The sequence below is a fragment of the Chroicocephalus ridibundus genome, chromosome 1, assembly GCF_963924245.1.
Source record: "Chroicocephalus ridibundus chromosome 1, bChrRid1.1, whole genome shotgun sequence".
Classification (NCBI taxonomy): Eukaryota; Metazoa; Chordata; class Aves; order Charadriiformes; family Laridae; genus Chroicocephalus; species Chroicocephalus ridibundus.
This window is the reverse complement of record NC_086284.1, coordinates 62,940,937-62,962,493: the sequence shown is the minus strand read 5'-3', so window position 1 is coordinate 62,962,493 and position 21,557 is coordinate 62,940,937. Positions and strand designations below refer to the sequence as shown.

At 41.4% G+C, this 21,557-nt stretch overlaps 1 protein-coding gene across 7 annotated transcripts; it reads right to left on the bottom strand.

Moving 5' to 3' along the window:
• Positions 1-1,227: 1,227 nt before the first annotated feature.
• Positions 1,228-20,999, bottom strand: LOC134516758 (protein-lysine methyltransferase METTL21E-like). 7 transcript variants are annotated; one of them, XM_063337326.1, is made up of 6 exons: positions 20,801-20,999; positions 18,983-19,067; positions 9,026-9,100; positions 6,250-6,407; positions 3,606-3,723; positions 1,228-2,693 (listed from the first exon to the last, which is right to left on the bottom strand). In XM_063337326.1, the coding sequence occupies exons 2-6, from the start codon at positions 19,050-19,052 to the stop codon at positions 2,269-2,271; spliced, it is 846 nt and encodes a 281-aa protein (XP_063193396.1). In that variant the 5' UTR covers positions 19,053-19,067; positions 20,801-20,999; the 3' UTR covers positions 1,228-2,268. The 7 variants fall into 7 exon arrangements, with proteins under 7 accessions (XP_063193396.1, XP_063193445.1, XP_063193406.1 ...); XM_063337375.1 differs by having other exon boundaries at positions 9,022-9,100; positions 19,008-19,067; positions 20,801-20,996; XM_063337336.1 differs by lacking the exon at positions 20,801-20,999 and adding an exon at positions 20,007-20,102.
• Positions 21,000-21,557: the final 558 nt, after the last annotated feature.

Sequence of the window (21,557 nt, the reverse complement as noted above, 5' to 3'; positions counted from 1 at the left end):
AGGAAGATCATGAAAATTATCAGAGGGATAGAACACCTCTCCTATAAGGACAAGCTGAGAGAGTTGGGGCTGTTCAACTTGGAGAAGAGAAGGCTCCAGGGAGACCTTATGGTGGACTTTCAGTACTTAAAGGGAGCTTATAAGAAAGATGGGGATAAATTTTTTAGCAGGGCCTGTTGCAATAGAACAAGAGGCAATGGTTTTAAAACAAAAGAGGGTAGATTTAGACTACATATAAGAAAGACATTTTTTATAATGAGGGTGGTGAAATAGTGCAACAGGTTGCCCAGAGAGGTGGCAGATGTCCCATCCCTGGAAACATTCAAAGTCAGGTTGGACGGGGCTCCGAGCAACCTGATCTAGTGGGAGATGTCCCTGCTCATTGCAGGGGGTTGGACTAGATGACCTTTAAAGGTCCCTTCCAACCCAAACTGTTCTATGATTCTGCTGGCCTGGCCCAGGAAATACTGATTGCTCTACTATTATCAGAGTCATCCTTCATGCCTCTCCAAGGATGCCCTCCTTACAGTCAGTAGCAGGAAAGACGGTCTACCCTTGTGCTATTGGGTTCCTAACCCTTTTTGAAATCGGTCTCACTGTTGCAACCTCTTCTCTTTCTCTTCCTCTATCTCACGTTCTCCTTTTCTCTGCAATCCTCCCTCCACCTCCAGTCCCTCTTGCCGCATCCTCACCCATCCTCCCTGCAAAATTCTCCTCACCACCTCCTTTCACACATGGGATCCCCAGCTCCCACTGGAAGAGCTCGGCAGCTCAGACTCTCCTTTCTGCACCATTTCATCTCTAATGATGGGAACCTTTCTCCCAAGAAAATCAAATGTTCGGCTGGGAGTAAGACTATGTTCCAGTTATACCAGTCATTTGTCATAGGTCTGCCCCATACTTGTGCCAGGCAGCAGAGTAAACAAGTAACTTGCATCTGTCACAAGAAGTGGTACAAACACTAGTATGTTCTGGAAGTCACCATAAAAGAATGCTCAAATTTGAAGATACATAAAAATCTCCTGGAGGGAGTACAAAGAGGAGCTAAAAAGATAAAAGACTGACAGCCCCCTGAGCCCTCAATATTAATAGAGCAATTGCCTGCTACAGCAGGGGTGGTAAAGCTCTGCATGGTCATTAGCACATGAGCTGGGTTTGCTTCTCTTCTAGCCCACAAGGGACTAGAAGTTCTCTCATACCCAATTACAAACAAAACCAGAAAATAGCGTGTGTCCAAAGAATTATTTTATTACTGTTCCCAAAAGACAGTTCTCCAATAGGCTTTCAAGCACATTAATCCGACCACTGAAAGGAGGAACACGCAGTACTGAATGGCCAGGACAAAAGTATTTTGTTTGCCCATACGAAAAAAAAAAAAAAGAAATCTAAGCCTGCCCATGCCTCAGCCACACCACGTCAGGCTGGTTTAGTTTTCTACCTCCAGTCACCACCAGCCGGCAGTGCAAAACTCCTGTCTTGATGGCCACTGTCGTTTTTCCATTGTTCTTCCCTGAGGTCCAGATAACCGTCTATTTCTGGAGGGGCAGACCTCCAAGAATGCAAGGTCTTTGGCAAAGGGCAGTTGCCGATATGCTGTACTCCTCTTATTCAAGACCTTTGTTCAAGCAACAAAACATTTAACTCCCTCTTGCCTCATGTGTGCAGCTGTCTGTTGAAAAATCCCTGAATCTAAATAAAAATTGGAAAGGGAAAAAAGAATAATCATTAAATCAAAGAGTAACACATATATTCTGTCCCTTTATTATGACAGTATATTTCCCAGATGGGGGGTTTTTTTAGCTAATTTAATGTCCTATAAAGGCTTTTCAAAGGAAAGATTTACACAATAGTGGGAATGGGGAAAGATCAGATTTAACACCACAGCTTTTAAATACGAAGATTTATCATACTCTTAAGTTCTAAATGATTGGTTGATCTTATAAGACACTGTCCAAAGCTGCACTTGAAAGTATTGGAAATATTCATTACACATCCCATGACAATAATGGTAAGACTTGTGAAAGTTATTAGTGTTGTCAACTTAGCACATAAAAGTCAAGCAAACATCAAAGACACATTTCTTCTGTGTATAAAACATAGAAAATTCAATTTATGAATTCGTTGGGGATGCACTAGGAACCGGATGTTTTGTTTTAGCTATCTCTAAAAATGTCATTATGCAGGTGGTAGCAGCTACTAACGTGGAAATTATTAAAAAAAGAACAAGCTGCAGAACAGCTGGAACTGTCACCCCCCTGTATCTCTCTTTCAGACTGTCACTTTGGAAGGTCTGGCTTTCATCCTGCCTTTCCTCATTGCCTTGTACAAGGTTATGTTCAAACTGGGGAAATCAGAAATCACCTCTAAGTCAAACAGTGTCTGAAATCTGCCCACAAATTGGTTCTCTTTCTCCAACCTAAATTTCATAGCCCACAGAATAACAGTGTCATTCCTGCACAAGTGATCAAAAGTCAGGAGAAGTTCATCCAGGAAGGGATGGTGGTAAACTACATCAGCAGCCAAAATGTAATCAAAGTGACAGGAAGGCTTAGGAAAGTTCTTTTCCAGATCAATTCCCCAAGACAATTCCTTAACACAAGGCTGGTGCTTGCATTTCAGCTTTGTATTTTGTAGAACATTGTGATGAAGGTTTCCCAGCAGTTCTGGCAAATCTGTGGCAGTCACAAGTGCACCTGTAACAGGGAGAAAACAAAGGTAATCTCTGAACATACTTCAAGACTTGAGTAAAAGCCCGTTCACAAAAGCCATTGCACAAGTGATTTTACCAGGTAGCCCTCACCGTGGGCAACAGAACACTGTAAATGCTCCCAATAGCTCTTAGCCGTTGCTTGTATGATAACTATTTGGCTCCTGGCAGTTCTACTCTACAGATTGCCAACTAAATGCGGCCAGGGATGGGTGGGGAGAGATCAGATACTTACAGGTCCTTGATATCATATTGGTTAAAAGTACAGTGAGCAAATAGGGATTGAAAAATACCAGTACTGACTCAAAAAAAAAAAAAAAAAGTCAGCATGAGATTTAAGCATTGACTCAGGTTCTTTCATTTTTACATAGTCACAAGATTTCTCAGACTACAGAAAGCTAAGATTCTGTTAAAATGCAGAAGTTACTGATTTGGATTACTCTTGAGAAAGAATAGGCTACCATGAGAGAAAACACAACAGTATCTGTAGCAGAAAAATCAAGGATCAATTGCTGAAAGAAAATGCAGAACAAAAATAGAAAGAGGGTGACCTGGCATCCAAGAGCTGTTTGGTCAAAGGAAGGTGACCTGCTGGTCATACCTACATCTGGCTTCATCTGGTTGCCACTCACATCCTGTGAGGCCACTAGTTTCTTATTTTGGTCCCCTGTTTAACACTGTTAGTGACAACATCATCTACTGGGACCTCATTTATTGCACCAATACACTCACAGCTTTACAGAAAAAAATAACAGAACAGGTTTCCAAACAAGCCTTTTTCTTGCTCTTGGAAGCTTTCAAACAATAGTATTTTAGAGGAATTGAGCCACTTGCTTTGCCCTCCAGTATTCATCCAAGAGATGTTTGCAAGAGCGTAAGAGCAATGGCATGTACTTACCCAGTAAACTGGCTACTATGGAGACCAACCCAGTTCCGGCTCCAATTTCAATCACATTTTTGTCAACCAAATTGTATTGTTTAGAATTAGTTTCCAAAAAATAACACAGAACAAGAGCCTGTAGGGGAGAGAATCCATTAACATGCTGAATAAATAAATGAACAAACCCCTTCACTAAAACCGCATTGTCATTTAAAAGCATGCAAAAAAAAAATTCTTTTGTGGTTTCATGTCTGTTCAAATGAGCAATAGTCATTCAAGTGCTGTCCCTAAAGGATCACAGCTCACTATGATCTTTGAGCTCTTTAGGCTGACAAAATAAATGCCACAACATGCCTCAATATAGGTTTGCAAAGCATTACAGCCAGAAGGAACAACTGCAATTATCTAATCTGTCACGCTGCATAACATGAGCTATAAAATTCCAGTCAGCAATTCCTGCTTATAACTGCACTTACTTCTGGTTGAGCTAAAGCATGTCCTTCACAAAGACATCTTGATATAAGGACTGCTTGTAAGAGAAAATCCACAGCCACTCTCATTAAGCTCTTCCGGTAGTTAATTATTTCTAACAATAATTAATTACCGTAATGATTCAAAAGGGACCAATAGATTTACCCCTTTTCTGTGAGTTCAATTTGTTTTCAGGTCCTCTGTGCTTACCTTGTTAAGCATAGCTAGCTTTTACAGCAAACGAAGCCACAGAGCCCTCTACAAAAGGCTCCTTATGTATGCATTTATAAACTGTGACTAAGCTTCTTCAGCTCTTCTGTCCTGTCCCACACTGACCAGTGAGTTTTAGTTCACTGTTGAAATAGAAATTTCTAATTTGACAAATATAGTTGCCTCACACATTTTTTCCCAGACTTAGATAATTATATAGTCTCCATTGACAAATACATATGATGGTTGCCACATCCTCTTGCAATAGTGACGACCATTTGGAAAGACAATTATTAGTGGCTCAGACTGACACAGCAAAATTATGCTCTTAGTTTAACTTTTAATCAGCTAAGAAGTAGAAGGAAAGGAGCAGGAGGAATATTGACCCAATGGACCCAATGTTGACATGCTAGAAATTCAAACAAAGCTTCTGGTTTCTACCTCTTCATTCAGAGCAAAAAGAGTAGGGTCTTCTATGTAAATTTACATATTTCTCATAATCAACAAAGCTTTGGTGTAGAAATAAGTCTGTGAGCACCAGGACTAATTAAAGCCAGGTTCCTAAAGATTGCCTCTGATGTTTGACTGACTTTTAAAAATCGCATTATATTAAGATTTCCTGTTAGTCCATATCTTCCTATAATTTCTTCCCTCAAAATTTTGCTGTGTTCTGACGTAGAAATTAGCTGGCAGGATTAAAATTTCTGTGGGCGAAATTAGGGAAACTTTGAAATCTGGCTTCCTTTCCATGAAACATGCAGAAACTTTATTTTCCTCAAAGTTTCTGCCCTCTCAACAAATTTGGCTGATGTTTTTCGAAAGAGTTCAAATACTGCTGGATGGAACAAGAAAGCAGAACATGAGGAGATACAGACAGAAGGGTTGCCTTCCTTCCACAGCAAAACTGGCTAAACCTTCTGAGAGAAAAAAAAAAATATGCTTTTCAGTACCGCTCACGATTTTGTGAGAATAATTGGTAGTCAGCCAACCTTTCCTCGAAGACATGTGCTGAGGCTGCCAAGAGATAAAGTATAAATGACTTTTCCAGGTCTGCTAAGACAAGGAAAATCACTTGGAGTACAAAAGAGCAGAGTATACTAACTCTCCTCAGCTGAACTGTAGCAGTATTTCTTAAAAATGGTACAATCCTAGGAGGCTGATACCATTGAGACAGAAATGGAACTTCTTGGGTTTTAGTCCTCTCCCCCCAAGAGAAGCTTCTGGAGATTGTTCTGTTTCAGGGATGTTCTCTTAATGCCACAAGCGTCAATGGTGCGTCGTGACACCTCCCTGACCACAGTGGTTTCTTTCACTCTTAAATATTCCAAAACAGTCAGTCAGCTGCATTGCACAGATTCAAAACCTTGAAGAAGGCTCTTTGTATGGCAGGCATATTGGTGGTTCTCATATCAGGAGCCAAGGACAATGTTTCTCTCCCACTAGATTTCTGGCTTTTTAAGAAACTGAAAGCTCCAGCTGAACCTTGTTGCGTGTCTGCGTATTTACAAGGTAAATTTGTTTCTCACGCAAGTAGGTTGAGTAGCTTCTGAGCGCTAATACCTTGCGAGCTCGTATCACAGCTGTTTCCGCAACCTGGATCTACCTGCTATACAGTGTCTGTATTTATAAAATGTACAGAAATGTAATCATCATACAACTGCCATATTTCCTTCAAAATATGCTTGTAATTGGATTGTAATAGGATCAAAAGTTACTGGTCGATGAGGAGGGGACACAAGACCATACATCTTGTGTGATAAGAGCACAAACAAGAAATACCACTTCAGCTTTGAGAACCAGGAATCCAGATGAAACCAGGCTAAATTCAGGTTTGGGATTTGCAGAAGGCAGACAGGGAAGCACAGAGTGTCTTCCCTGGGTTTACAGCATACAACAAAACATATTAATTGTGCAAAACAGATTAAAAGTTCTAGAAGACTCCAAAACTAAAAAAAATAACAGTACTACATAAATATTGTACCGATGGCCAGACGACTGCCCCGTAACAATCAGTGGCTTCTGTAATTCTTATCTCATGGCCAGCAAAGTGAAAGCCTTCCCAGGCCTTATGTGTTATTAAAGCAGGAAAAAAACGCCTTCTCATGATTTCTGCAACTATCTCTTCATCTTCTTTTTCCCCTGGAAGCAAAAGTATAAAAGTTGAAACAGGCTGAGTGGACTGATAATGAAACTACAAATTTATATTGAAAACCTGATTCGGAAGCAAGAATGTGAATTACATCTGCGAATAAAAATATATTTCACCATTAATGGTTAGCATGATACATGGGAAATCTCCTGAATTCTAATTGAAGTTTTCAGTTTATGACTACATAATTTCTTGTTTTGCTGAAGAAGCCAAGTCCATAAAAAGTAAAGTGGAATGATACCATATATTGCTTTCCATTTCAGCAATCCAAAAGAAATTTTTTAACGTCTTTTTTCCCTTCAAGAAGAGCTGCCCTAGCATAGATACTCGTGCTCTTATGTGCCCGGATTTTTTTTTATTATTTCCCATATCCTTTTACTGTTCACTTTCCCCACATTATGCTTCTTTTTGACAGTAAACAAAAGGAGCCACAGTATCATTTATAAGTCTGTCACAAAAGTTGTGAAACAGATCCTAGCAACGCAAATTATGACAGACAGGAGCGAAAGCACTAGTGTTGTCAGGAAAGCTTATCCGCCCACCCCAACAGAGCCCTGTCAAAGGGATTCTTTCCAGTTGGCTTGATATCCTGAATGCCATCCCTGTTGCTAAGTGAAGGATGTTCATCATAGCTAACATAATCCTGGATAACTCTTCTAACAGGAGAGGATTCATTCTTTTTTAGCTGAATACCAAGCCAGTTTCAGTTTTGTCATCATCACACAAAGCTGCACCACAATGTTACCAAAAAAAAAAAAAAAAAGTAAGCGAAGTTGCCCAGAGCATTTTCTTAGCAAAGTCTAGAATCATTCCAAGTTTTCATAGGAAATTTGCTTTCACAGCCAACTATGATCTCTTGGCAAATTAGCTAAAGCAAAACATGTTTACAAGCTACACGCCCTAGAAAGCATGCTAGACATTTAGATAACTGTGTTACCATCTTGTCCAAAGCAGAGTTTCTGTATCAAGCCTGCAGTTATCACTGAAATCACAGATATCAAGATCAGGATCTGCACAGAAACTGCAGGCCCAATGGTTATTAAAAATGAAAACTTTTATGTTTTCATCAGCATAAAACACATTAGTCTAACAAAGATTCTTCACATTTTCTTCCCACTCAAATCACTGCAGTTACAGTCCATGATGGCTCAAATGTTGTCACTTGCTCTGCTATGTGCCACAATATTTTTATTGCCATATCCTATTGACAAAGTCTCTCTCCCTTCCTTGTGATAGAAGGACCAAGGAACGAAAGCAGGGGTGAACAAAGAAAGAGATGATACCAAACAAAAAACACATAAGGAAGATGCTCAGGCTCCATTAGCCAATGCTTTAAGCTTGTAACTCAACTTACACTAAGCATCAGAGGAAACTAGAGAATAGCAACAAACAAGGAAGAAAAAGCAAAAATGTTCATGTTCAATCTTAGTATGTTGACACTAAGACATAATCTGAAAGTTAAAAAAAACAACCGACAAAAAAAAAAAAAACAAAACCATACAACAACAAAAAACTAACCTACCCACAGTACTCCAAGAATTTACTGGGGAACAGGAACCCTAATCATGGGATACGGCAAAATTAAAAATAATGTAATGTATATGCTACTGGAAAAATACTAGTATAATTTTATAAAGGTAACTTAAATAGTCAACATTGAAACTATGGTATCTTAAGATGTTAGGAAGTAAGTAGCATGTGGCAGCCCATTACATCTTCTGCAAGCCTCTAATGTTAAGTTGAGGGAAAACACATGCGTCATTGTGCCTGCAAGCAGGGAACTCTGCACAAACATGAGTTAAGTGCCAGAGAAATGCTGCTCCAGGGCAAAATTAATCTTTACTTATGAAAGAATTAATATGAAGCTGTCTTATTACACAAATCGTAAGTGTATTTAATATATCATCCTGTTTCCAGGCATATCAGATAGAGCCTGCTTTTAATCTTCTCTGATTGCTTAGAGCAGTCTGATCTTGTTCTGTGATCAGTACTAGCTGTGGAAGTAAAAAGCTATTACTTTGATTACCCCCCAATTACAACCATTCTTCTTGATTCTTCCTCCCTTGACATCTGTTTTGGATCCAACCTTGATGAGAAGCCGTAACTTATTAAAGTCTTAACTTATAAAACTTCTGCCAGATCTATACTACTTCAGCAGCATTACAGTTACCCCTCTAGTGCTCAATAAACACTTCCCACCTATTCCCTACATTATCAGCAATCTTCCTGCTTAAGGCTTGCATGGCACCTACAGTAAAAGAATTTGTAGGCTACGGCTCCCCACCTGAGCTAAACTGTCCAAGTCCCTGAAAGAATAATCCCAAATCTTCTGATCAATAACACCACTTAAATCTTTGGCCATCTTATCCCTTTGGTAATCCCCCAGGTAAGTTATCTGGAGAAGTTTGTGTAATTTTTATATTTTTCTCTTTCCCTTAAGAAGATCTTACTATTGTGGATAAGCAAAAAGAGTGTATGTTTCATCAGAGACACCATATGGTAGACAGGTTTCAAAACCCTAATGAGAAATTTTATTGGGACCAGGATTCTGATGAAGAGTGCTAACAAAATAAGGCGTGCAGACTTTTAGTCAGATTTACTTACTTACATACAAGTTTCCCTTCATACTGCAAAGGGCACTCTTCTATTTTCTGCTTTATATCTTTCAGAATAACTAAACTTCCTGTGGGACGGCACAAAAGGAAAGAAGTTAATTTTTCTGTAACTGCCTTCTGTAACAGTCAGAACAGAAAAATAACAAACTAGTGGGAAATCTTTCAAGCAACAAGAAAATTCTTATCAGAGTAAGCAAAATCCAAGCAAGATGAAGTCTTTTTAACACCTGCAAACATTGAGAAAGTTCTGCTGGTACTTTGATCAAACTAGTTTCTTGATAGCAGATGTAAAAAGCTGATAGGAAGTTATTCTCCTTGAAGCGTTTATCTCTGTGTTAGTCTATATTACCTTGTTCAGGAAGAAAAAAATCTTGGAATTACGACCCATTGAATGGATTTTAATGACCTTTTAAGATGACAAGAGCTGCCTCGTCTTTAGAATAGGGTCAGATGAGAAGAGGAGGCTTGACTGAGCTGGCTCTCAATTCTTGTAAGGATGGAAGTGCATAATGGGCATTTCCAGCAATACTACTCAAGCAACCATGCTAAACTGTCAGAACTTAAAGGTCTGTTAGGACTGGTTCCTCCCTTCTTCATTTGCCTGGGTTTCACCAGGTAAGTTTGCTCCTCACTCTTCTTCTGTGGTGTGGAGAGGCACGGAAGTGGTATATACACAAAATGACTTTCTTCAGACTATTCAACTCCTTGCATGAGCATGTATACGCAGAAACCACTGGAGTTTCAAGTGCTAGAACCTTGTTTACATAAAGATGAGGCAGTCTGATCCTGTTCAGGTAACATACAGAATTTGAGATAATTTTTGTTAGTGAAACAGACTCCTTTGGTCTTGAACTTGTGTTCACAAAGAAGTTCCCGTCTATAGATGCCCCAAATTCTTCTTGAAAAGGAATTTGAATGCCTTTAAGTTTCTTGAGACTTTCTGCCTAATAGGTTAATTTCTCACGGTGTTCTTTGAAATATTTCACAAAAGTCTAACATCTTTGGAGCATGCTTTGAACTCCCTTGATTTTAACTTAATATCAGGGCTGAGGGAGAAAAGTCATATACTGCTGACACGTCTTGCACTATATCAACCGCATCGTTAAGAAATAGCATAAACATAATTCTCAAAGGCGAAGCAATCATCATTACTACAACTGAAATGCGAACATAGTTTTCCAAAGAGACATACTAGATCATGTGGAAGACTGGAGTTGTGAAGTCAGTGGCAGGTTAGAGAAACGTGTGTCAAGCTGCAAAATCTTGTGTAGGGAACCAGAGGATTTTGCTGACACATTCAAATGTCAAATGAAGTGGTTTATATTAAAACAAAACCTAAAGAAAAGGAATAGGACATGAGTTCTGCTGAGACAGAGTTGGAGATGTCCTTCAAGTGGGGAAGGGAAGCAGAAGTAAAATAACGGAACACAGGTCAGGTCACAATAAAACAAGTTGCAAACTGCAGCACCTTTTTCTTTAACAGTGAAGAAAATCACACGAATAGGCCTCAGGCTATCTTTCTTGGCACACTTTTTGCTTAGAATGAGTAGATATAGAACCTGTTTAGAAACTTGCTGCATGATCAGCTGCTGCATCTTCTCTTTATACCAATTGTCACATAAAATCATGCTTGAGACTATACAGCTCCATCAGGAAACAGTAACCTTAAAATTCAGTTGGGTATCTTCCATCAATTAATAGCATACGTTAAACCTCGCACTGCCTAACTAATGATACTGCCTACATTAATGGCAAATAAAAGGGGAACAGATTAGTCTCTCTCTGGCCTGACCCTTCTTAATCTCTTGAGGTCAAATCGTGTCACAGCCCAAGGTGATAAGGAAATAAGACCCAGCCGTCTTCTGCTTCTCTCCTGCTTTGATGGATCTTCTCCAACTGGCAAAAGGAATGAAATCAAAGCCTTCAGCATGAACTTGACCTGACAAAGTTCAGCCCTACAGCAACATATTCTCCCTTCTTCAGAAGGAGCATAGTCTCACCTGTAGAGTTTAGATTTAAAATTTACCATTTAGACTTGTACTTGCAATAGTTTTAAGAACCATGTGTCAACAGTTGTGAAGATGTACGTGGTTCCTCTAAGACTTCTCACCAATTGCCTGAGTTTGCTGAACACAGGAGGACTACCTGTGCCAACATTACTGATTGAGCAATGCATGAGAGGAAGTTTCAAGAATTCATGATAGCCAGGACTCTTCAGATCTCCCTACTCTGGACACACGGAACTGGAGTCATCCAAAGTAAAGATTCAAGATGTGTTTTATATATATTATATATATAATATACAATACCTATGTTACATATACATATATGAAATAGCTATCTGTATATCCCAACGTCAAGAAGATACCTGCAGAAAGGTCAGTAAGGGAACAGATCTGCAACCAGTTCTGTAAGAGATAACTGAAGAAGAGTTACATTACTACACTGATAGGAATCATCAGAAGGTAGCCCTGTGAATGCATCTGGGTATTTTCAATGGCTCAGAAGAAGTTTACCCCAAATCTACATTAGGACCCAATTCTAAGGGACTATGGAGTCTCACAATTTCTACTGAGCTACTGACACCTCAGGGTCAGAGCCCTGGTCTTGCAAGCATTTCAAATGACTCCATGGAAACATACACAAACCTGAATCACAGAATAGTCCGCACATTCCAGGTGGTACCACTTTAGTATCTTCATTTCGTTACACTTATTTCTATTTCATTCCGTTCCTTTCCAGCCTAAGGACCCTTAAAGGAAGGTGTCAGGAGGGAAATCTAATCATGGCCTTGACTTTCCAGAAGTCAGATGTAACCTATACCTTTCTAAGAATATAAAGCAAAGTACTATTCCAGTACTTACCTAAACTACACAGTTAATTTTTCCTTACTTCATCCCTACCTACCAAGAGGGAAATGACCATGTAACCAAGTGTAGGCATTCCAGTACATTCATTACAAGCTCAACCTGACGAAGTGATGGCAATGACGAGGTATATTATATTGATCAATCTGAGATACTACGTCACGGTAACATAATGCTTGAAACTTTATACTTTGAAATGCAGAAATACAAAACTGCCACCCACGGGCAGCTTCTCCTCAGCCAAGAAACAAGAAGCACTTAGCTCAGAGCATGAGGAGAGAAGAACAGGAGAGGGGTATGTTCGCAGTATCCAGTCTATGTATTTACCCAAGCTTGAGAGGCGCATTTTCAATTTGAAATTCACACCACTGATATCCCAGCCCCATCCAAGTCACGGGTCATCCAAAACCATTAGAAGGCTGAAAATAGAAGTACCATAGTCAGATTATCTCATGAACACATAACGAATTCAAATGTGCCAAGTACTTCCCTTGCTACTTCATCGTGTTTGTCTGTCGCTGAAAACATCTTCGGGTCTAGGCACAGCAGCTATTTAATTGCTAAAGATAACTAAATGATTTCCCTTTGGCTGCAAAAACAGACTGTGTTCTTAAAGTAGATGGTCTAATGTACATTATAAAAGGCCAACAGCCAATTTCCTGATGGATAGGAAGGCTCTGGATGAGTAACTTAAACACTGTAAGCCATTGTCTAGTCTAATCTTTCACTTCTCTTACCTTGCCCAGTCAAGAGGGCCTTGTGTCACTGAAAGCTCTTACTTCCTTGTAAGGACGCGCCAGAACATGCCAGGTACCACAGCCAGCGGAACAGAAGGGACCCAACAAAATGCCTGTCTATTTTCCCCTAACAATAATTCTTTTTTTCAAAAATATTTCTTTGAGAAAAGGACCCGAAAGTAACCTAACAACACCAATCCATGCAAACACGCCACCTTTCTTGCGTGGCAGTTGAGAAATATTTAATTTACTGTTGAAATGCAGCTACAGCAAAGGGGAAAGATGTGAAAACAGGAAAGACGTGGGAGAGAATAATATGTTACAGACACAGGCTTTGGCTATTTGTGTGTTGCCTCCAACTTCCATTCTATCCATACACAAGAAGTTTCCATTTGAGTTTAGTAACATCTTCAGCAAAAGCAGGTCTATGTGCTGGGGGGAGAGAAAAGGAACAGGGAAGTGTTAATTCAAATTAGTACACCTGATGTTTACTGTAGTATTTGAATGCTGCCACTTTCAAACCAAAGGCTCAGAGATAAGTTACTATAAGATAGCCAAGAGGTAAATTCAGAGAAGAGGTATTTTTAGACTATTTTGATTTGGTCTGAAGGTGCAGTTTAGTCATTCCTTAATTGGATTATACTCAAGTCTTATTCCACGCTACCTCTTTTAGTCTTTTTTTGTTTGAAGACAGCTTATTGCCTAAGAGGAGTAGAATTTGACTTATGACATTTCAGGTCAATCCTGCAGTGAAGGCAACTAATGGTGTGACTTCCATGAATTTGGGGGGGGTGGCATTAATGCTTTTGAGATGAGCATTAATGGAAGAACTTGTTTGCTTGCCATTGTGGTTTTTTTTTTTTTTTGAAGATAGCAGCATAATTCAAAGCTAAGAGACAAAAAAAGAGGAAGATGAAAGGGAAGGCAGGTGGTGGGAAGATATCGCAAAGTTTCATTTATGTATAGTATAATTAGGCTCATTTTTTAACCAGCACTGTTAGTTGCAAAGTCCACAATATAAAGTATGGTTCAGCAATTTAAGCTCACAGAAAAGGGAGGAACTGGGTGCTGGACCTTCCTCAGAAGGATTCAAATTCACAGCTCACTCACCTGAAGTGTGTGTTCCGTGCTCCCCCCGGCTTCCATCACCACCAGAGGTGGACCATCAGGAAAACCAGGATTGCAAGAATCATGCTAGACGGACAAGCAGCAAGGAAAAGCCCAGCTATGAACTGGGTGACTCAGGTGTGAAGCGGCAGGCTTGGGCTCCACACCCTTGTGCCAGGATGTTTTTCACATTTTATAGCAAAGTCTTTGAAGTCAATGGAAAAGCGTCAGTGGGGAAGGGACTGAGAAAGGTAAGAAGTGTCTTTAGAAGTAACCCAGGAATTAGGAACAAGAGATTAAGTCAGTCCCTCTTCCCAGCTGGATATCTTAACTTCTAAGTTACAGAGTTATGCTGCACCTCCCTTGCCTCCATTCCAGCTATGTCCCATTTAAGGCACCTTTCTGGACTCCACATGGAGACTTGAAATGATGGCAGGAATTGCCGTCAATTAGGACATATGTCAAGCAGGGTGAGTAGAAGGAGTGTGTCCCTTCTAAAATGCCAGGAGCTATGTGAAGGTTACCAGGTCAGCATTTTCTCAGATATTTATGGATTAAAAACTGAGCCCTGTCCAAGTGAAGGGAGACGACGGAGTTTCAAGGACAAGTACGCCTTGCAAACCTGCTCTCCTCCTTTTGTCTCAGAGATAAAATTATTCTGGAGTGAATTTAAATAATGTAACTGTGGTAAAATAGCTTACTATCCTAAGAAATGAAGATGGGAGTGGCAGAATCTGATCTTAGAAAAGTTTAGACAAAGAGAGTTAAAGCTAATGATCAAGAGAAATCATGAGAGGAAAGAGAGAGACATCTAAGGATGCAGGTGTGAAGAAGAACAGACTGGATAAAGACACCAGAGGAAAGATCAGACTGGGTGAGAACCTACCTGTAAGCTGAGAACCAGTGGTAATGGGAATCATGAACAAGAACAAGGAGTTTTAACCTGGAGAACTTGTGACAAGCCAATGAAGAAGGAAAGGGGAAAGCGCCAAATATAAAAACCTCGGACTGGAAACTGCAGAGAAACTGAACTGGAATAAGAAACCCCAGCAACAGCGATTGAGGCTGGGTACGTGAAGTTAATGAAATGGGAATGGGGAAGGCTGTAGAGGAAAATGGTGAGAACAAGAAAGGCACAGGCTCAGGGTGATTGAGCAGGTAAGTCTCCAGGCAGCAGATTCAGCACCTTTCACCTCCAGAATCTGGCATGGAATTTAATATGCCAAAGCCTGGTGTCAGATGAAACTTTAAAGATATCCCATTTTCCATTCCTTTCTCCTTAATCCTCTTAAAATAGTCTTTCTAGATATGGAAAAGAACCACCTGCTATCATTATCAATACAGTTACTCTTTTAGCTGAGTGGAATATATCTCTGCATTTGATCTGAAGATTACCCCTCTATTCTGCTCTGGTGAGACCCCACCTGGAGTACTGCCTGCAGCTCTGGAGTCCTCAGCATAAGAAGGACATGGACCTGATGGAATGGGTCCAGTGGAGGGCCACAAAGGTGCTCAGAGGGCTGGAACACCTATGCTATGAGGACAGGCTGAGAGAGTTGGGCTTGTTCAGCCTGGAGAACAGAAGGCTCTGGGGAGACCTTATAGCAGCCTTCCAGTGCTTAAAGGGGGCTACAAGAAGGATGGGGAGGGACTCTTTATAGAATCATAGAATCATAGAATTGTTAGGGTTGGAAGGGACCTTAAAGATCATCTAGTTCCAACCCCCCTGCCATGGGCAGGGACACCTTCCACTAGATCAGGTTGCTCAGAGCCCCATCAAGCCTAGCCTTGAATGTCTCCAGGGATGGGGCTTCCACCACCTCTCTGGGCGACCTGTTCCAGTGTCTCACCACCCTCATGGTGAAGAACTTCTTCCTAACGTCCAGTCTGAATCATTCCATCTCTAGTTTTAATCCATTCCCTCTAGTCCTACCATTACCCAACATCCTAAGAAGTCCCTCACCAGCTTTCTTGTAGGCCCCCTTGAGACACTGGTACGCCACTATAAGGTCTCCTCGGAGCGTTCTTTTCTCCAGATTGAGCAACCCCAACTCTCTCAGTCTGTCCTCATAGGAGAGGTGCTCCAGCCCTCTGATCATCCTCGTGGCCCTTCTCTGGACACATTCCAGCATGTCCTTATCTTTCTTGTAGTAGGGGCTCCAGAACTGGATGCAGTACTCCAGGTGGGGTCTCACGAGAGTGGAGTAGAGGGAGAGGATCACATCCCTCGACCTGCTGGCCGCGCTTCTCCTGATGCAGACCAGGATACAATTGGCTTTCTGGGCTGCTAGTGCGCACTGATGGCTCATGTTGAGCCTCTCGTCCACCGGCACCCCCAAGTCCTTTTCTTCAGGGCTGCTCTCAAGCCAGTCACTGCCCAGCCTATATCGGTGCTTGGGATTGCCCCGACCCAGATGGAGGACCTTGCACTTGGTCTTGTTGAACTTCATGATGTTGGCATGGGCCCACCTCTCCAGCCTGCCAAGGTCCCTCTGGATGGCATCCCTCCCCTCCAGTGTGTCAGCTGCCCCACACAGCTTGGTGTCGTCGTCAAACTTGCTGAGGGTGCACTCTATGCCAGTGTCCATGTTGCGGACAAAGATGTTAAACAAGACCGGTCCCAGTACTGATCCTTGAGGGACTCCCCTTGTCACTGGCCTCCACTTGGACATGGACCCATTGACAGCCACAATTTGGGTGCGGCTGTCAAGCCAGTTCTTTATCCACTGAGTTGTCAGTCCATCAAACCCATATTTTATCATCTTGGAGACCAGGATGTCATGCGGGACAGTGTCAAAGGCTTTGCTCAGGTCCAGGTAAATGATGTCAGTTGCTCTCCCCTTGTCTATTGATGTTGTGACCTTCTCATAGAGGGCCACCAGGTTCGTCAGGAACGATTTGCCCTTGGTGAAGCCGTGTTGATTGTACCCAATCACCTCTTCGTTATTCTTCTGCCTCAGCAGTGCCTCCAGGAGGATCTGCTCCATAATCTTACCAGGCATGGAGGTGAGACTGACTGGCCTGTAGTTCCCTGGTTCCTCCTTCTTTCTCTTTTTGAAAATGGGGATTATGTTTCCCCTTTTCCAGTCAGTGGGGACTTCACCAGACTGCCATGACTTTTGGAATACAGTAGAGAGCGGTTTAGCAACCTCATCCGCCAGTTCCTTCAGTACCCATGGGTGTATCCCATCAGGTCCCCTGGACTTGTTCACTTCCAGGTTCATCAGATGGTCACGAACCTGATCTTCACTTATGATGGGCAGTTCTGTCCAACCCCTGCCACTATCTTCTGTGACTCCGGGAGTGTGGCTGGAGCCCTCGCCAGTGAAGACGGATGAAAAGAAGTTGTTGAGAACCTCGGCCTTCTCCATATCACTTGTCACCAGCTCCCCTGTTTCCTTTCTGAGGGGGCCCACACCCTCCCTAGTCGTCTTCTTACCATTAATGTACCTATAGGAATTTTTGCTGTTTATCAGGGAATGGAGTGATAGGATGAGGGATAACAGTTATAAACTGAAAGAGGGTAGATTTAGATTGGATATTAGGAAGAAATTCTTTACTGTGAGGGTGGTGAGACACTGGAACAGGTTGTCCAGAGAAGTTGTGGCTGCCCCATCCCTGGAAGTGTTCAAGGCCAGGCTGGATGGGGCTTTGAGCAGCCTGGTCTAGTAGGAGGTGTCCCTGCCCATGGCAGGGGGTTGGAAATAGATGATCTTTAAGGTCCCTTCCAATCAGAACCATTCTATGATTCTGCCGTATAGGCTAATTTTGCATACATTGACCTAATGTCCTAGAACTCAATTTATTTTCATAATTCAAAAGCTAAAAAAAAAATAAAAATACACGCGGACTCACTCCTCCCCGCTATGAATCCTGCAAGAAGAGAGTATCCAGATTGGATACTCCTGGACACGTTCCTGTGCAACCTGCTCTAGGTGACCCTGCTCTGGCAGGGGGGTTGGACTAGATGATCTCCAGAGGTCCCTTCCAACCCCTACCATTCTGTGGTTAGACAGCCAAGCTTGCAGAAGCATAGAAATGCCTGTGCAACTTTACCTCAGCCCTCGTATAGTATGGAATACATAATGACAGTTATCAATATTATAGTTAATGTATTATAATGTATATAGTTATATATATTATCAATATATATATAGTTATAAATATTAGTAGTTCTACCTTTAATATTTATACTTCTAGATGTTTCTTCCACCAACAAATGCACTTCATTGCGTAGAATCAACTCGAGCCCTTTGTTCGAGTTAGAATTACACAAATGGAAAGGGAACTGTATTAAAGGAAAACTCCAGGATTAAGGCACTTGAACAGTGCTTTGTGGAACAGCAATCTATACCAATCCCTATCAGCCATCTCCTTTTGCAATGTCAGCTTTCCAGAGAAGGTCATCAATTTGCGGTACTTTATAAAAAAAGTATTCAAAAGCAAAAGAACAAGCATTAGTTTCAGTAAGCACGTAATTGAAGTACTGCAGTCACGCTCAAAGCTCTGCCTTGCCTCGCTGAACAAGTAGCAAAGCAAAACTGGACGCTGAGCTCTCTCGAAAAAGCAGGAGCCCAAAATCCTGGCTCTATATGGACCAGGACTCAGCTGAGATTTTAAACAAAAATATTATGAAAACCAAAATAATAATAAAAACCCCTCCTTCTTTTGCATTCAGCTGTAGAACGTAACTAGACCCCGCCGCAAAACAACATACGCACTTTCCCTAAAACCTTGGCTTCTCCTGGCGACCCCTAAAAATGAGATAACTCATGATGCTTTAGGATCTTGAAAAGCCGTGCAGCCACAAACTTTCTTACGAGAAAGAGCTGCCAACAGCCCCTGAAGGTATTTGAAGATTAGGTTGGACGCTGTCTAGACAGAAACCGAGCTTGTAATAACCAATTCTCCCTAACTGACACCCCGCAAACAAACCTCTCCTGAATAGCTTGATCATAGTCACGGCTTCATTCCCTGGAACCGGTTGCAGGCAGGATGCCAGGCACTGGTAGGAAACTGCTGGGACAGGAGCATGCCGGCGCGGCAGATACTCACTGCATAGCTAGCATACTCCAACAGCGCTATCTGTTGTATTTTCTGTACAAGTGCCATAAACACAATTCTTCAGGAAAAAATGAATGACAGGACAGCTCGTTGTCAGCAAGACACCTTGTTCCCCACGCTTAAACAATATTGCTAAGTGCACCGAGAAAATAGAGAGAAATAAGAAAAATTTTACCTTCTTGTTTTTCCCATTCTCTTACCAGCTCATTTTGTAGATGATTATGTTGTGATGATGTCAAGTCCATACTACGCCACAAAACCTGGGACAGAGAAACACAAGCCTGCCTGAACAAAATGACTTCATTTCTTTTCCCCCACATAACATTTCACAACATGTAAAAATTCATTTTTACATGTATTACGCTATAAGTTACTTCTATTGATAATAAAGACATACAGACACATAAATAGCAATATTGAAAGCATAAAAGAACCAGAAGCAGCAAATGAGTTCAACTGTTCTACTCTCTGAAGGGAAGAAGCAAGCAGATTTACAAAAAAGAAAAAAGAGCTTTGATAAACATTTAAAGCTATCTTATGAAATTTTAAAATTAGAATCAATTCAAATCAGGTTTTGGTAGGCTTATAAATGACTGAAAGGAAAAGTAGCAACAAATGCCTGAAAGAGAAGAAAAATTGCACTGAAGGGATCTAATCTTGTTTGAATTAATTGGCTTGGAAGGGAAGGAAACAACCTATTAGTAAAAGTTGCACATGAGAATAAGCGGGAAGCAGGAGCTCTAGGCAACACGCAGGACAGAATACATATGTGCCTCTATAAACAGACACACAAGATGCAGACTCGGGAGAAAAAAAGTAGCAGGAAAAGGGTGACAGAGGACAATACGGTTTTCAGCTGTCTGCAAAAAAGCAGACAGACAACCAACAGTCTCCCGTTCTTGGTATTTTACGATGAGAAGAACACTGAGAAAAACAGAAAAAAAATAAAATTTGTTTTTTGCAGAAAAAAACAAATCAGTGCTCTGATAATTTTTAAAGCTCTTGCACTGTTATAGAGAAATCTGACTGATTTTTGCAGGAATGGTTATAGGCAGCATAGAGTTAATAATCTATAGATGTCTAAACACCTAATAGAGATGCAATCAAGGGAGCATCTCTATCTATTAAAGAAAAGAAAAAAAACAAACAACCACCAAAAAACAATGTAAAACCACTGACTATCAAGAAAACTTCCTCACAGTGCAAAGCCTGAGGATGGTTTTCCTCTCACGACTTCAGATGAAAAAGGACAGTATAGAACAGCCCCGTCTTGTTAGAGAGGACGCACCAAACTCGCTTGACTTCACCCTACAAAAGGTATCCAGGTTTAATGCTTAACCTTGTCATCGCAGTGCCAGCAGCCCTTAACCTATTCGAAGGTGAAAAATAACTTAGGGGGCTTCTACACATCACCGTAAATCTTGTAGAACAAAAATACTGCTATTAAATTTATGTCTATCTACGAACTTCGCAATAGTAACACGTTTATATGGGGAACAGAAGAGAGATTCACCAGCATTCAAAGTCCTCGTCTGCATCTTCAGAATAACAAGTAGCATTAGAAACTTTCTGGGACATTAAGCAGTAAATGTTACACACATCCGTCAGCTTGTCAGCCACCTCGGAAGCATAAAAAAAGACAAATTTTCTTCCCATTGGTAGATAAAAATAACGGGTTAATAATCAGTCCCTTTGCATTCTGAAGGACAAGCAATGTTGCATTATAAAAAACACCCTAAAAGGGAAAATTTTGTATTTTGTGGCCCTCTACGTTGTTTTTTTTCCTTCTAAAAAGAACCTTTGAGGTAACACTGAACCACGCAGCAACCTGCCTGACTTTTACATATGAATTCAGGGGTACTACAAGCGACCAAGCGGTGCAGAACAGCTCAGCTGCTGAATTATGCCGTTTAAAGTAAATGGCACGAAGTAATTTAAAGCCACAGACAAGCGAAAGCACCGCTGGCATCCACCGCGCTTCGGCCAACATTACCTCTATCTCTTGCCGCTTTCCAAAGACGGGACGCAAAACAGAAAAAGCCCTTATGTGCCCGGCCGTTTCCCTCCCGGGCAGAAGTGTGCTCCCAGGCGCGTGTCGCGCGTTGCCAACATCCCCACAGCAGCAGCAAGTAATAAACCCCCGACAGCTGCAGCGGGAGCAGAGCCCGGGCACCACACGCCGCCTCCCTTATGTAAGGCGGCACAGATTTCCCAACACCCGGTCAAGGCACCTCCAACCAACAAAGTAACCAACTTTGGGTATTTAAGGTGTTTTTGTTTGGGTTTGGTTTTTTTTTCCACAAAAATAAAATAGTGGCACAGTGTTGGTAACCGCTCGCTGTGACTAAGCAGTAACCCAAGAGCTAAATATCATTCTTCAGAGTCAAAGGCGTCTTCCAGGCATGGAGGGCAATTTGCAAAGGGGCAGAGGCGCATTTGTGGCAGGGGTACATAAACGCACACGCACGCCGGAACGCAGAGCTGTAACAGGGTACACAACCCCCAAAATCCTAGCCCATTTTACAGCCAAATATCCATGAGGCAGCTGTCAATGTGCATAAATATACACCTACCACTGCTCTTATGCGTACACAAGATGCACATTCGCTCAACGGATCACAACCACTTACTGCCATGGGAACAAACGCCAGTATCTTTAAGACTTCTCTAGTTTAGACTGTAATCAATTTGGGACGGGAACCGTCTCTGATTTTACACAGTTTTTAGTAACTAGGATTTCTAGGTGCCAT